At 40.1% G+C, this 12,966-nt stretch overlaps 2 protein-coding genes across 2 annotated transcripts; one reads left to right on the top strand and one right to left on the bottom strand.

The window, feature by feature from the left end:
* Positions 1-4,274: 4,274 nt before the first annotated feature.
* LOC121996652 (caffeoylshikimate esterase-like) lies at positions 4,275-6,843 on the top strand. The gene is made up of 8 exons (XM_042550687.1): positions 4,275-4,403; positions 4,521-4,614; positions 4,693-4,725; positions 5,479-5,625; positions 5,862-5,992; positions 6,078-6,215; positions 6,297-6,395; positions 6,477-6,843. Exons 1-8 carry the CDS (start codon positions 4,383-4,385, stop codon positions 6,822-6,824), a joined length of 1,011 nt encoding a protein of 336 aa, XP_042406621.1. The 5' UTR covers positions 4,275-4,382; the 3' UTR covers positions 6,825-6,843.
* Positions 6,834-9,329, bottom strand: LOC121996651 (UDP-glucuronic acid decarboxylase 2-like). The gene is made up of 6 exons (XM_042550686.1): positions 8,653-9,329; positions 8,177-8,324; positions 7,788-7,867; positions 7,616-7,699; positions 7,452-7,526; positions 6,834-7,369 (listed from the first exon to the last, which is right to left on the bottom strand). The coding sequence occupies exons 1-6, from the start codon at positions 9,235-9,237 to the stop codon at positions 7,052-7,054; spliced, it is 1,290 nt and encodes a 429-aa protein (XP_042406620.1). The 5' UTR covers positions 9,238-9,329; the 3' UTR covers positions 6,834-7,051.
* Positions 9,330-12,966: the final 3,637 nt, after the last annotated feature.

Here is a 12,966-nt window from a genome sequence, read left to right as displayed (position 1 = left end):
CCATCAGTCTCCAGGAGATTCCCAAACCACCATTTTGAACAAGCTTTTAAACAAAGAACCTTTAAATTACTCCCTTGTAGGTCTGTGGATCGAAAATTCATGGACGAATTTTGTCCAACCGTGTCAAAAATCATCGCCTACTACAAACTTGATTCACTTGTCTACCTAGAACGAGATATCAACTATGACTTAGTATCTGAGTTTTATAACAATCTTCATCAAACTAGTGATGTAAGTTATAAAACAAAAGTTGCTAAGCAGACTCTTGATTTCAGTTTTTCAGCTTTCTTTGACTATCTAGGTTGCCGGAGGTGTTCCGAAAATGTCTTTTCGATATATCCTGACCTACCAGACCCCTTACCTCCACCCTTTGATGTCTCATCTGACGATATTTATGAGTACTTCTTCAGACATCCTAGACCGGGTGGCCTTGATGAGTTAGACGTTGATTTCCCTACTTTTGTAGCCTTGAGATTGTCTGCTCAAGATTACATTCTTTTTAAAATTGTCACGAACTGCCTTCTGCCTATCACATCTAAACCATTGTCTGAGATCCAACCGTATCATTGTCTGATGCTTTATGGATTGCGTCGGCGTCTCGACTTTGACATTATGTCTAGCATCTACTCTTCGATCATCTTCTATAGCGAGCCAAACAACTTCACTGTTTATATGCCTTATGGGCATATAATTACAGATTGGCTCGAGACCCTTCAGATTGATGTCTCCAAGGGTAGAATAGTCAAGATGGTCAGGCAAGATTGCAGACTTGGACTTGGGAAATGGGCATTTTCTAAGTCTGGCATCATAGGACAAAATGGGGATGTTCGGTGGAAGGATGGGAGAGCTCTAGGTGAGTTACCACGGGGACCTCCACGACAGGTTGTAGCTGCTCCTGTTGCTGCTCCTCCTGCTGCTGACGATGGAGAGGCCGATCCTGATCTGCGCTGGCAGATCGCCGAGCTGGAGAGTCGCTTTGATCGACACGATGAGCTGCTGGTTGCTGAGCTTCATGGGCTGCGCGTCCGGATTGACCAGCGCTACGATGATTTACGCAGTCAGCAGCTGGCGACACATCAGGCGATTATGGATTGGATGGCCAGATACCCACCTCCGCAGGATTTCCCGGGTTATCCATCCTTGAGCAGCGGCATGCCACCTCAGGGACCCTTTCCTCCCATTGATGATGTTGATGCTCCTCATGATGAGGAGGCTGATTGATACACATTGTTCTTTGATGTCATTTTGACTGTCTATGTTTTTGATGTTGTTTGTTGGATATTTATGTCTGACCTGGATATTTGCCGACTTCATATATTTATGCTGCTCATTTTCTTATTTTTCTCTATGTTTCACTTCTTATTTGTTATTAACATGTTGTTCATATGCCATGTCCTGTATGTCTCTTATTTCTTTATTACTGTCTTATAATACACTTAGAAGGCATTCTAGGTGGATTAAGAAAAAGACAGTATGGGTTAAGGGGGAGTCCTTTAACGTTTTCTTACCTAATTCGCACCTTTTCGGTGTTTGACAAAGGGGGAGAGAATAACTAAGTTTAGAGATAAATGAAAGTTTGGCTTTAGGGGGAGGATCTTGATTCCCCTAAAATTGATAAATGAAAGTTTGGCTTTGGGGGAGGATCTTGTTTCCTCTAAAGTTAGGGAAATAAGAACATTTCTGATCTAAACTTAAATCGTGTTGTCAAACAACAAAAAGGGGGAGATTGTTGATACAGTCTGACCTGGCTGTTGTTTTGATGTTGACACTGATTTAAGTTTGTATCAGATATTAACTAAACTCAGACTGATTAATGATCAAGGTTGATCATGTGGAGAGGAAAGGTCCAAGTACGGATACTTGACACGCAAGTCGGAGAGGGCTCGGTAGCTCGTTCTCCGGACTAGGTCAGAGAGGGCTCGGTAGCTCGTTCTCTGGACCGGACGAAGTCGGAGAGGGCTCGGTAGCTCATTCTCCGGACTAGGTCAGAGAGGGCTTGGTAGCTCGTTCTCTGGACCGGACGAAGTCGGAGAGGGCTCGGTAGCTCGTTCTCCGGACTAGGTCAGAGAGGGCTCGGTAGCTCATTCTCCGGACTAGGTCAGAGAGGGCTTGGTAGCTCGTTCTCTGGACCGGACGAAGTCGGAGAGGGCTCGGTAGCTCGTTCTCCGGACTAGGTCAGAGAGGGCTCGGTAGCTCGTTCTCTGGACCAAACGAAGTCGGAGAGGGCTCGGCAGTTCGTTCTCCAGACTAGGTCAGAGAGGGCTTGGTAGCTCGTTCTCTAGACCAGGAAGACGTTAGGGTTTAGAGCTGGGAGGCTCTAAAACTAACACAGGGTTATTGGATCGGTCTGTTGACCGATCCAGTGATACCTTAGGTATCTGATCGGTCGGTGGACCGATCAGTAACCACACAGAAACTTTCTGTGGGTTATCTGATCGGTCTGTGGACCGATCAGTAACCACACAGAATATTTCTGTGGGTTATCTGATCGGTCTGGTGACCGATCAGTAACAAGGGACGAAGACTTAGAATCATAGGGGGATCGGTCTGTGGACCGATCCACCCATAGGCTGATCGGTCCACAGACCGATCAGAGTCTTCCCAGACCGATCAGGATGAGTCCTGATCGGTCCAGAGAGCTATGGATCGGTCTGTTGACCGATCCACAACATGTCGTTTGTTTCTGCGATTTCTGATTGCGATTTCTGATTCACCTGATCAAATCATCTGCTGTGAGATTTTTGAGTTACAGGTTGCAGGTGACGTGCCAATGTTTAATTTCAAATTAAGCTACACCAGAAGAATAAGAACAAGTGACCTTTCTGCTGTGTTTCACTGCGAGTGGTGCAATTCGAGTATCAACGTTCACTGACTGCGATCAGTTGGCAACAGCTTGACTCTTGTTCATTGGTTCGAGCTCAGAGACACCAGTGAAGACCATGGAAGGTATTGGTGTGAGTTCAGAGAACCAGATGAGAAGGAAGAGTGATTGGCGACGCCTGAGTTGGTTGCAGCGATTCGACACAGGTGACAGTGTTTCGGGACAGTGAGAAAGCAGAATAAGAAGAAGGAAGAAGACAGGTTTGCTAAGGTTCTGAAAAAACTCTCTGTCGATCAAGCAAGAGACGGTGTTGAGCTCTTGGCTGAAGCTTCCTTCTGTCTTTGCATTTTTCACTTCGTGGCTGTAAGTTCATTTGCTCAATTCTTTAGCCACTGAACTCTGTAAGTCATTGTGCTTTATTTTCAAATCTATTCTGTGACTTTTGTGGAGAGGTTACTCCACCGAGAAGGAGAAATACTTAGCCGGAATTTGTCCGGGGTGTGATCTACCGAAAGATCAAGGGATCGTCCACCTTACGGACACGACGAGGAGTAGGGGCAAGTTATCCCCGAACCTCGTATATACTTGTGTAAGCTGTGGATTGGTTTTCTTTCCTTGCATCAGTTTTTGTTTTGTTTATTTCCGCTGTGCTAACAAAGTTTTGTGAGGAAATTGATTGAGTTTTTAGTGGAGGCTATTCACACCCCCCTCTCTAGCCATCCGAAGGTCCTAACAATTACTAACTTTAGTATTATAAAATTTCAATTATTTATTTCACTTGTTAAAATATTCTTTTAATCATATTATTACTCAAATATGTAAATTAAAATAATATAAAGTCATTATGTAAAAGTTAGCAACTAATTTTTATAACGTGTAAAAATTAACATCTAATTTCTATATGATGTAAAAATTAATTGCTAATCTCTACATATTCTTATGATCAAATAATATATTATAAAATTAATTATTAATTTATACATGACTAAATGACTAAATGATCAGATAATAAAATATTTTAGTTATTTTAAAGTGTACTTATTTGATTTTAATGAAATAGGAAATGATGAACCCCCATTTAATAATATATTTTAAAGTTAATTGTTAGTTTATATATGACTGGATGATCAGATAATAGGATATTTTAGTTATTTTAAAGTGTACTTATTTGATTTTAACGAAATAGGATTTGATGAACCCCATTTAATGTGTTCAAATTATTTCTAGTAATTTTGGTTAAAGAATGCTATATTGAAAAATAAAATGTGTTTTTAAAATAATTATGTTAATATAATTCAATGCAAATGCAACAAAAAACAGTAGTCAAATCAAATCATCTTGCAGAACGAAAGCAAGGACGTGGCGCCCTCAACACTCGCCACGTGTGTTCCAATTCTGTAATGCAACCCACATTATTATTTATTTCCACCTCCATTTCTATCTCCCTCTGCTACATCCATTCCGCTCCCATTTCCTCATCTCGTTCGGTCCCCTTCCTCCGGTTTCAGATCTTTTCCGATCTGCATGCTTACGATCTGAGACCTTAGCTCGAGTAGTCGGCATGGAGGTGGATTACCAAGAGGTGATCGATCGATCGATCGATATGGTTACTGCATTTGTGATCTTTGCTAATCTATAGGATCTTGTTCCATTAAGCCCCGCTTCACCGATTTCACTCGTGCCGATCGATGGTTGACAGGAATACATCAAGAACTCGAGAGGTTTGCAGCTCTTCACATGCAGATGGCTTCCCCTCTCTTCCTCGCCAAAAGCCCTCGTCTTCCTCTGTCACGGTTCTCGTCTCAGTAATCTTCGTTCTCATCTCGATTTATGTGTTTTCTCCTCATTCTTCGATTTTTTTTTTTTTGCAGGATATGGTGTGGAATGCAGTGGGTTCATGAAAGGTATGCTCAAGTCCCTTTAATTTGAGAAAAGCTTCTTGTTTATTGAATGCTTGCCCTTCCGCGGCGCCTCATTTACTGCAACAGTAGCCTTTTTACAGAAGGCTGTTAATGGCTGTGGCATCCATGGAAGGTGGACATTAATTACATGGTCTGCCTTGTAAAAGCATATCACCCTTTTTTATTATTATTATTATTATTATTACCTTTAGTCCGTGATCATCTTGATCTAGAAAACTCATTTAAGAATCAGATGCGCTTCCAAATTTGTCTTCTTTCAGATTTGACTTGGTGGGTTAGGTGAGCTAATTAGGACCGTCCTGATCCTATTGGCCATGGCCAATTCTGTCTCTGTCTTTGAACTGTTTTTAGGTATTTTGTGGTGAGAAAGGAACCAAACACCTCTCAGCATCTCCCAATTCACGCAAAGTACACACGCAATAAGATAGCAGAGATTAAAGTTTAGCATGTGGTCTGTGATCTGTTTGTGGTATTGTCCCATTTACTTGCAACCGTATCCACAATTATCGTTTGATTGCTTTGAATAGTTTGGTTGCTTGTGGCCATGAAGTAATGGTGCTCATGGATCTTGCTTGGACTTTGAATCTGTTTCATACACCCTATTCACCTCTACTTTCAATGAAATATAAATTCTATACTCTTCCACTCCTTAAGAAGGGTCTAAATTTGGATGTTTGGGTGTTCAGTTATGGATATTAACTTGTCTCTAATGGCAATGATGGTTTGATGGCTTAGGGTGCGGGATCAGGCTCGCGACTGCCGGATTCGGCGTGTTTGGCATTGACTATGTGGGACATGGGAAGTCTATGGGCTCCCGAGCCTACATCAAAAAGTTTGAACACATTGTCACAGATTGCTATCAGTTTTTCAAATCCATCACAGGTACAATCGAATTTCCTTTTCCTTTACGATGTATTATATCATGCATATAAAGAAAATCCTATGCAGGGGAAGTTATAAGATTGAGTCTCTTTGTAATATTCTTATTTCAGCAATTACGAAAGCTAGGTGCTAGAAATGTGGGTAGTACTGAAACTTGCTTATGCGGGTTATTTATTTATTTATTATTTTTTTATTTTAGTCTATCGGCTTTTACTGAAGCAATTGAATCCTTACAGAAGTAGAAGAGTATCGATATAAGGGTCGATTTTTGTATGGAGAGTCTATGGGCGGAGCAGTGGCACTTCTACTTCACCGGAGGAATCCAACATTTTGGGACGGGGCTGTCCTTGTAGCACCCATGTGTAAAGTAGTCGATCGATTTGAACGATGTCGTATATTCTCAATATGCACAAAATATTTGATTTTCCTTCATTTTTTTTTTGATGAAGTAGATATCTGAGAAGGTGAAGCCACATCCATTGGTGGTGAATCTCTTGACTCGCGTGGAGGAGATCATTCCCAAATGGAAAATTGTTCCGGCAAAAGATGTCATCGATTCTGCCTTCAAAGATCCAATCAAGCGTGAACAGGTTAGAAGAGATCGATCTAAAAACAAAAGTCAATTTTAAACTTGAATGATAATCTCTCTTGATTTGTGGAAATGTGGTCAGATCAGGAGCAACAGATTGATTTACCAGGACAAGCCTCGCTTGAAGACGGCGTTGGAACTTCTTAGGACTAGCATGGAACTCGAGAGCAATTTGTCCACGGTAGTCGATTTTAATCTTGCGCATCGAAATTATTTTCAAACACTTTTTTTTTTTTTTTTTATAAAAATGAGGAAATGGCAGGTGAAGCTGCCGTTCTTCGTGCTCCACGGTGAGGCCGACACGGTGACAGACCCGGAGGTGAGCCAGGCGCTGTACGAGTGCGCCGGAAGCGCCGACAAGACCATCAAGCTCTACCAGGGGATGTGGCACGGGCTCACCTCTGGCGAGCCTGACGACAACGTGGAGGCCGTCTTCGTTGACATCGTCGGGTGGCTTGACCAGCGGAGCTTCTCCCGGGCTCGCGAGTGGGCGGAGAACGCAAAAGAAGTGGGGTCGGACGGCAGCAGCTCAGTTTCGCTGGCAGCAGCAGGGCCACGGAGGTTCCTGTGCGGGTGGAAGGGGCGGACGCAGCACCACTCGGCGATGTGAGGTCGGCCAGGTACTAATCAATTAGAATAGCGCTGTAGTTAAATAGCAAAGCGACAATAATTTACACCAGTACATTGTTATCGTATGATCCATTTGGAAAGGTGTACTACGAATTTTCTTCACTTCGTCGGAACTCCAAATTGTCTCATTTCTCTTCTTGCAGCCAAACGGAATTCAATTCGGTGTGTAAAAAAAATCTAAATCCAGCAGCATAAGCAATGCATCTCTTAGGCAGTAGTGGTGGCCATGGAATCGAACTCAGTGTGATCGCCAAATATTCGCTTGCGGAAGTCTGAGACCATAAGCGGAAGGCCTTCCTGGAGTGAGACCTTTGGTTCCCAGCTGAGAAGCTCTTTGGCCCTTGTGATATCGGGTTTGCGCTTGTGGGGATCATCTTCTGTGTTCGGTCGGAACTCTATCTTTGCATCGGGGTCTATCGAATCCTGCACGACCTTGGCGAGCTCCAACATGGTGAATTCTCCAGGGTTTCCTAAGTTGAACGGACCAATATGCTCACTATCCATCAGCCTACTGAGGCCTTCCACCTGATTTGCAAGAGAATGTCATCTTTTCTAGCTACCGAAAGCTGAAAACTTAACGAACTGACAAATCACAATCGGGCCCTACCAAATCAGAGACATACTGAAAGCTCCTGGTTTGTTTTCCATCGCCATAGACAGTCAGAGGCTCCTTCCTCAAGGCCTAAAACATCACAAAGTTTCAGATCATGTACTACAATGACATAGTCGATATGTAGTTTCAGTAAAAATAATAAGCTTGTTGTGCCGCACCTGAGCAACAAAATTGCTCACGACCCGTCCGTCATCTATGCACATCCGAGGCCCGTATGTGTTGAAAATCCGAGCAATTCTCACCTGCAACCACACTACTCCATCAACAATGCATAAAAAACAAACAAACAAACAAAAAAAATAAAACAACTAATCCGACGCAGTTACCGACCTCGACTTGAGCCCCGCGATAGTAATCCATGGTTAGAGTCTCCGCCGTGCGCTTGCCCTCATCATAGCAACTTCTTACGCCTGCGGTTGAATATAATCAGCAGAGAAAATTCTCAATTCTTTTATCATACGAGTGATTGTGAAATCACATCATTGAACTGGTCCTGCAGGGTCCCTACTTACAAAATGAAATTCTAAATATGAAGTTGCCTACTTGAGAAGGTATTGTTCCTAGTGGAAGGCATGATGAAACATGAAAGAGATGGTTGGAACGAGCCATGCCAATGAAATTTAACATTTCAACAAGAAATCTAACGATGCAGCTGCCAATTTGGGATGCATTATTTCAACATGAAAGAGATGGCTGGAATTGGGAAGGAGTCAAGGTACCAATGGGATTAACATTTCCCCAGTAGGTCTCGACTAGTGGATGCTGCAAGGGATCACCGTAAACCTCGCTGGTGCTGGTGAGGAGGAATCTGGCTCCGACTCTCTTGGCAAGGCCCAGCATGTTCAGAGTCCCCACCACGTTGGTCTTGTGCAACGCCAGCAGAACCAGAACTGAATGAATTAAGGCAGCCAACAAGCTTTATTTATTGCTTACTTTCCCTTTAACTGCTGGCTTTATTGAGAAACCATGAATAGAGGCAGATGATCGAACACCTACCATGGAGTTGAACCGGAAAGAACCAAGATTTTGCAAAGACAATAAACAAGATGATCGGGGAAAGCTCACGAAATTGAGAACGTTTAATCTCTGATAGGTTTTTGCAAAAGGGGGGAAATAGTAAGTTTGTGAAATCCGTGAAAGAAAACTAGCAGCGGAATTAGTTGGAATTGAATCGGAGGAGTGAAGAAAAGGATATGATCGTCTTCACAGGGTTGAACTTGTAGTGGACGGGAGAGGCCGGGCAGGCGAGGTGGTAGATCTGGTCGACTTCCAGGAGGAGCGGCTCCACGACATCGTGGCGGATGAGCTCGAAGCTGGGATTCCCAAAGTGGCGAACCACGTTCTCCTTCCGCCCGGTGAAGAAATTGTCCACTACGATGACGCTGTCCCCTCGATCAATCAAGCGGTCCACCAGATGGCTCCCGACGAATCCAGCGCCGCCGGTGACCATGATCCGGAGCCCCTTCCGCTTCAGCCCCGGCGGAACCTCACCGACGGAGGACCCTCTCTCGATCGCCGTCCGCTGCACCGAAGGCAGCCGCGTGGGGTCCTCCCTGAGGTAGGATCTGCTGGAGGAGGGCAAATCGGAGTGGGGGGCGAGCACGAAGAAGGCGGTAGCTAGGGCCATGCCTACGAACACAAAGAGTAGGCGCTGCTCGCGGAGGAGGTAGCGGAAAGGGCGGGAGAACCAAAGGAGCCTCTTTTCCGGCTTGGGCGAGTACGCACCGGCTTCCGCCGCCGCCGAGGTGTCGTGGCCGCGGTATATGAGCTCAGAGCCCATGGCTGTCCGGGACGACTTGGGCGAAGCTACTTGCTCGGTCTCGAGGTTGGAAGAACAAAGGGATATTATCTAAAGGCGTTGGCATCCGAGAGAGTCCAACTCGGGTTTGAATTATCAAAAAGATCAAATAATTTTTTTTAAAAAAATTATTTATTATGAATAATATATTTTAATGAATGTCCTTATTATTCACATGTTAATATTGAGATGTAACCTTTAGAAAGCTTTGTAACCTACAATGTGGAAGATAAAAATGTATGGCCGTATGGCCTATGTGAAAGAACTAATAGATGATAAAAGAAAAGGAGTGAACTCTTGCTCTCTAAATTACTCTATATTTTATCCTTATTTATAGTATGTTATGTGGTATTTTACAACACATTATTAGCACTAGTCTTTAGTCTACTCTCGACACCCCTTATGGGGTAGCGTTGTAAGTTTATTTTGCTTCTTGTTTTTGATTTCTTTTATCATGACTAATCTCGTAAAATTTAAGTTTGTGGCTCTTGATATCCTAGAAAGAACTACTTATCATGGGTACTAGATGACGAAATTCATCTAGATGCAAATGGTCTTGGAGAAACTAGCAAAGAAGGAAATAAAGCCACCCGTCAAGAAAATGCCAAAGTTATAATTTTTATCTGTCATTAGGTCTAAAAGCTAAGTACTTGATAGAGAAGGACTCATTTGTCTTGTGGACAAATTTGAATGAGATGTATGATCACCAAAAGATTGTTGTTCTTCTAAAAGCTCGTTACGATTGGATGCACTTAAGTTTGCAATATTTTAAAAATGTAAGCAAGTATAATTCATCAATAATCTTCTAGATCAAATCATAATTAAAATTATGTAGAGAAAAAGTAACTAATGAAGATTTATTAGAGAAAACATTATATTTTGAATTAATTTCTTGTCTTTTGGTTACTGAATAAAATAATAAGATTTTACTGAAAAATCATGAGGCTCATCCAACTGATGTTGCTCCATTTCCTGCAGCAAATGTGATAGTCATGCAGTTCAATAATGCACATAGAGGCCGAGGTCGAGGTCATGGTCATGGATGTGGCTAGTATAGTTATTATACAAATTATTGTAGTCACATGAAAGATAACTCATCCCCAGAAGTGGAATAAATGCTATCGTTGTAGTATGAAAGACCATTGATCACGTACCTATTATACTCCAAAATATCTTTCTGATCTCTATCAAGAATTGATGAAAAATTAAGATAAAAATATTGAGGCAAATTTTATCTGTAATGATGTAGACTATGGTCTTACTAATAATGACTTTTTCGATTTTACTTCTTTAGAAGTTGCTTATTTCTTTGCCAATCATCACGAAGATGAGACCAGTAATTTTATTAGTGACAAAAATGTCTATGGAGAAATATTTTATGCTTAATTTTGATATAACAAATTTTCCCCATTAGACTAAAGTAATGAATTTTTATTTTAAATGTCTAGAATAAAAATCTTCATTGCTAATTTATTCCATCATATCTTGTATTTTATAAATATTGTTCTTAAATAAATAAAATACATCTTATTTGGAATTTTTATTTTGTGAAGAAAATAGACTTTTCGGACAGAAAAGCTTCTTACAGTAGTTGAAGCACTAAATTACAAAGCTAAATAGGAAAAGAATTGATTACAAGTGTTATTTTTAGCTTCTGGGATCATGACTATATTTATATCCTTGATCGGGGCATCTGGAAGGGTTCCATGTGCTTGGACGTGGATAGAATTTTATCTGTGGTGCATCAGATCGTGACAACGTGCGTTTTGATAAGTTTTCTGGTCCGAGTGCCCGGATCGGGATGAGCCGACCCATGACCATAGGCTCACACCCGGGGCACCTTGGTTGCCTAGGGTGATCTGGGCGTCCAGAATAGCTCCGAGTGCTTGGACCAGGGTCAACTCGAAGTCGACTTTTTGTCTGGGTCTTTCGTTCCAGCTTTGTTCCGGATGATTTCGGCCATTTGGAATAGGGCTCACTCGAATCCATTTTCTGACCTTCTCGAGCAACCTTCCGCTCCGGCTTCTCGTCCCTCAAAACCACTGCATGCTTCCTTCTCGTCCGCTAGCGTACTCTTCCGTAGTGCCTCGTCCTTCGGACACATCGAGCTCATCGATTCTCTCCCCTACCGTCTTTCTAGCTAGCTACCTTTTGCTCGACTTCTTATGCTCCTAAGCTCCTGCACACTTAGACATAAGGATCAAACCACAACAGGACCTAACTTGACTTAGTTGATCACATCAAAACTACCATGAGGTACTTACAATTTTCCCCTTCTTGATGTGAGCAACTCAAGTTAAGTTAAGGTTAACCAAAAATAAATAATAGAAAACAAGCAAGTACATATTTTGCATTTAAGAAAAATATGTAAAGGTTAAAAATGTACCTTCCCCCTAGAATTAACCTCTAGTTCTCCCCATTTGATCACATTAAAAATGGGGTATTCCATGAAAATAACTTTAAAAAAGTGTAAAAAAAAGTCTAAGGGATAAAAATAAGGTGACTAACATCCAAAAAAGAATAAACCACTTTTTTAAAAAAAAATTTGAAAAATATTTTTAATTTGAAAATTTTTATAGCGGTAAAGCAGACATAACCAAGCTAAGGCTGTAATAAAATCTTCATGAAATTATGAATTTGATTTATAAATATTCTTCTATACAAGTTGAATTTTCAAAAGAAATTATTAAAAATAGTTTTTAGGTTTGATAAAATTTAAAAAATTTTCTTAGTATGTATTATAGCAAGTAACTTAGCAAAGAAAATAATTTTTTAAAAAATATTTTTTTGAGAATTTTTAATATTAAAAATTTATATTTGGATAAATAATTCATAGAAAATTCACTAATGGTTAAAAAATTTTAGAAAAAATTTTCATAGATAGAGAAAATGATAATGTTTCACAAAAAGATAAATTTTACAAAAATTAACCTAGCAAAATAATTTTAAATTAAAAAATAGGAATTTTGTTAAAAAATTCATAGAAAAATAATACAACGGTAAAAAAAATGTAATTTTTTTTTTATATAGATGAGTAATGAAATCTTTATTCTTAGAAAAATTTGAATCAAATTAAATTTTAACAAAAATTATACAAAAAATTATTTAGTCAATTCTAAGCATGAAAAAAATATTCAATCAATTCAAATATAAGACATGCATAAAAAATTTAATCCAAACATGATTTTAGAATACAAAATAGGTTCCTTCCTACTAGATTAATTAAAAATTTTTTAGGGATATATTTTACTGATAACTTTCTAACTTGATCCTTATGATATCTAAAATACTAATTTAGTCCTGAATTATTTCTAAAATTTGAAGGAATAAAAGTTCAACATGCAGAATTTTTCAAATTTTGTATTTGTTCTTTTAAATTTTTATTTTCTATTTTATTTTGTCAAAATCCTCCAATTGACAAGATGTTTCTAAGATTCCTTTTAAGTCATCATTTTCTTTTAATAATTTTTTATTCTCTATTTCTAATTTGCAAGAACTTTTTGATAATATTTTTATAAATTTAAATAATTTATCAGGAGATAGAAATCGTACCTGACTTACCTTGTCGATCTCAGACACTCCTCCTGAAGAGCTGCTTTCCTCTGACGTTGCTCCTGTTAGAATGTATACTAAAAACCTAGCTTTTTGTATAAATATTTGCTTAGAAATAAGAATCATATTGGTCAAATATCTACATTTATAAGCTAAGTG

This window comes from Zingiber officinale, chromosome 6A, assembly GCF_018446385.1.
Source record: "Zingiber officinale cultivar Zhangliang chromosome 6A, Zo_v1.1, whole genome shotgun sequence".
Classification (NCBI taxonomy): Eukaryota; Viridiplantae; Streptophyta; class Magnoliopsida; order Zingiberales; family Zingiberaceae; genus Zingiber; species Zingiber officinale.
This window is presented reverse-complemented; position numbering and strand designations above follow the sequence as displayed.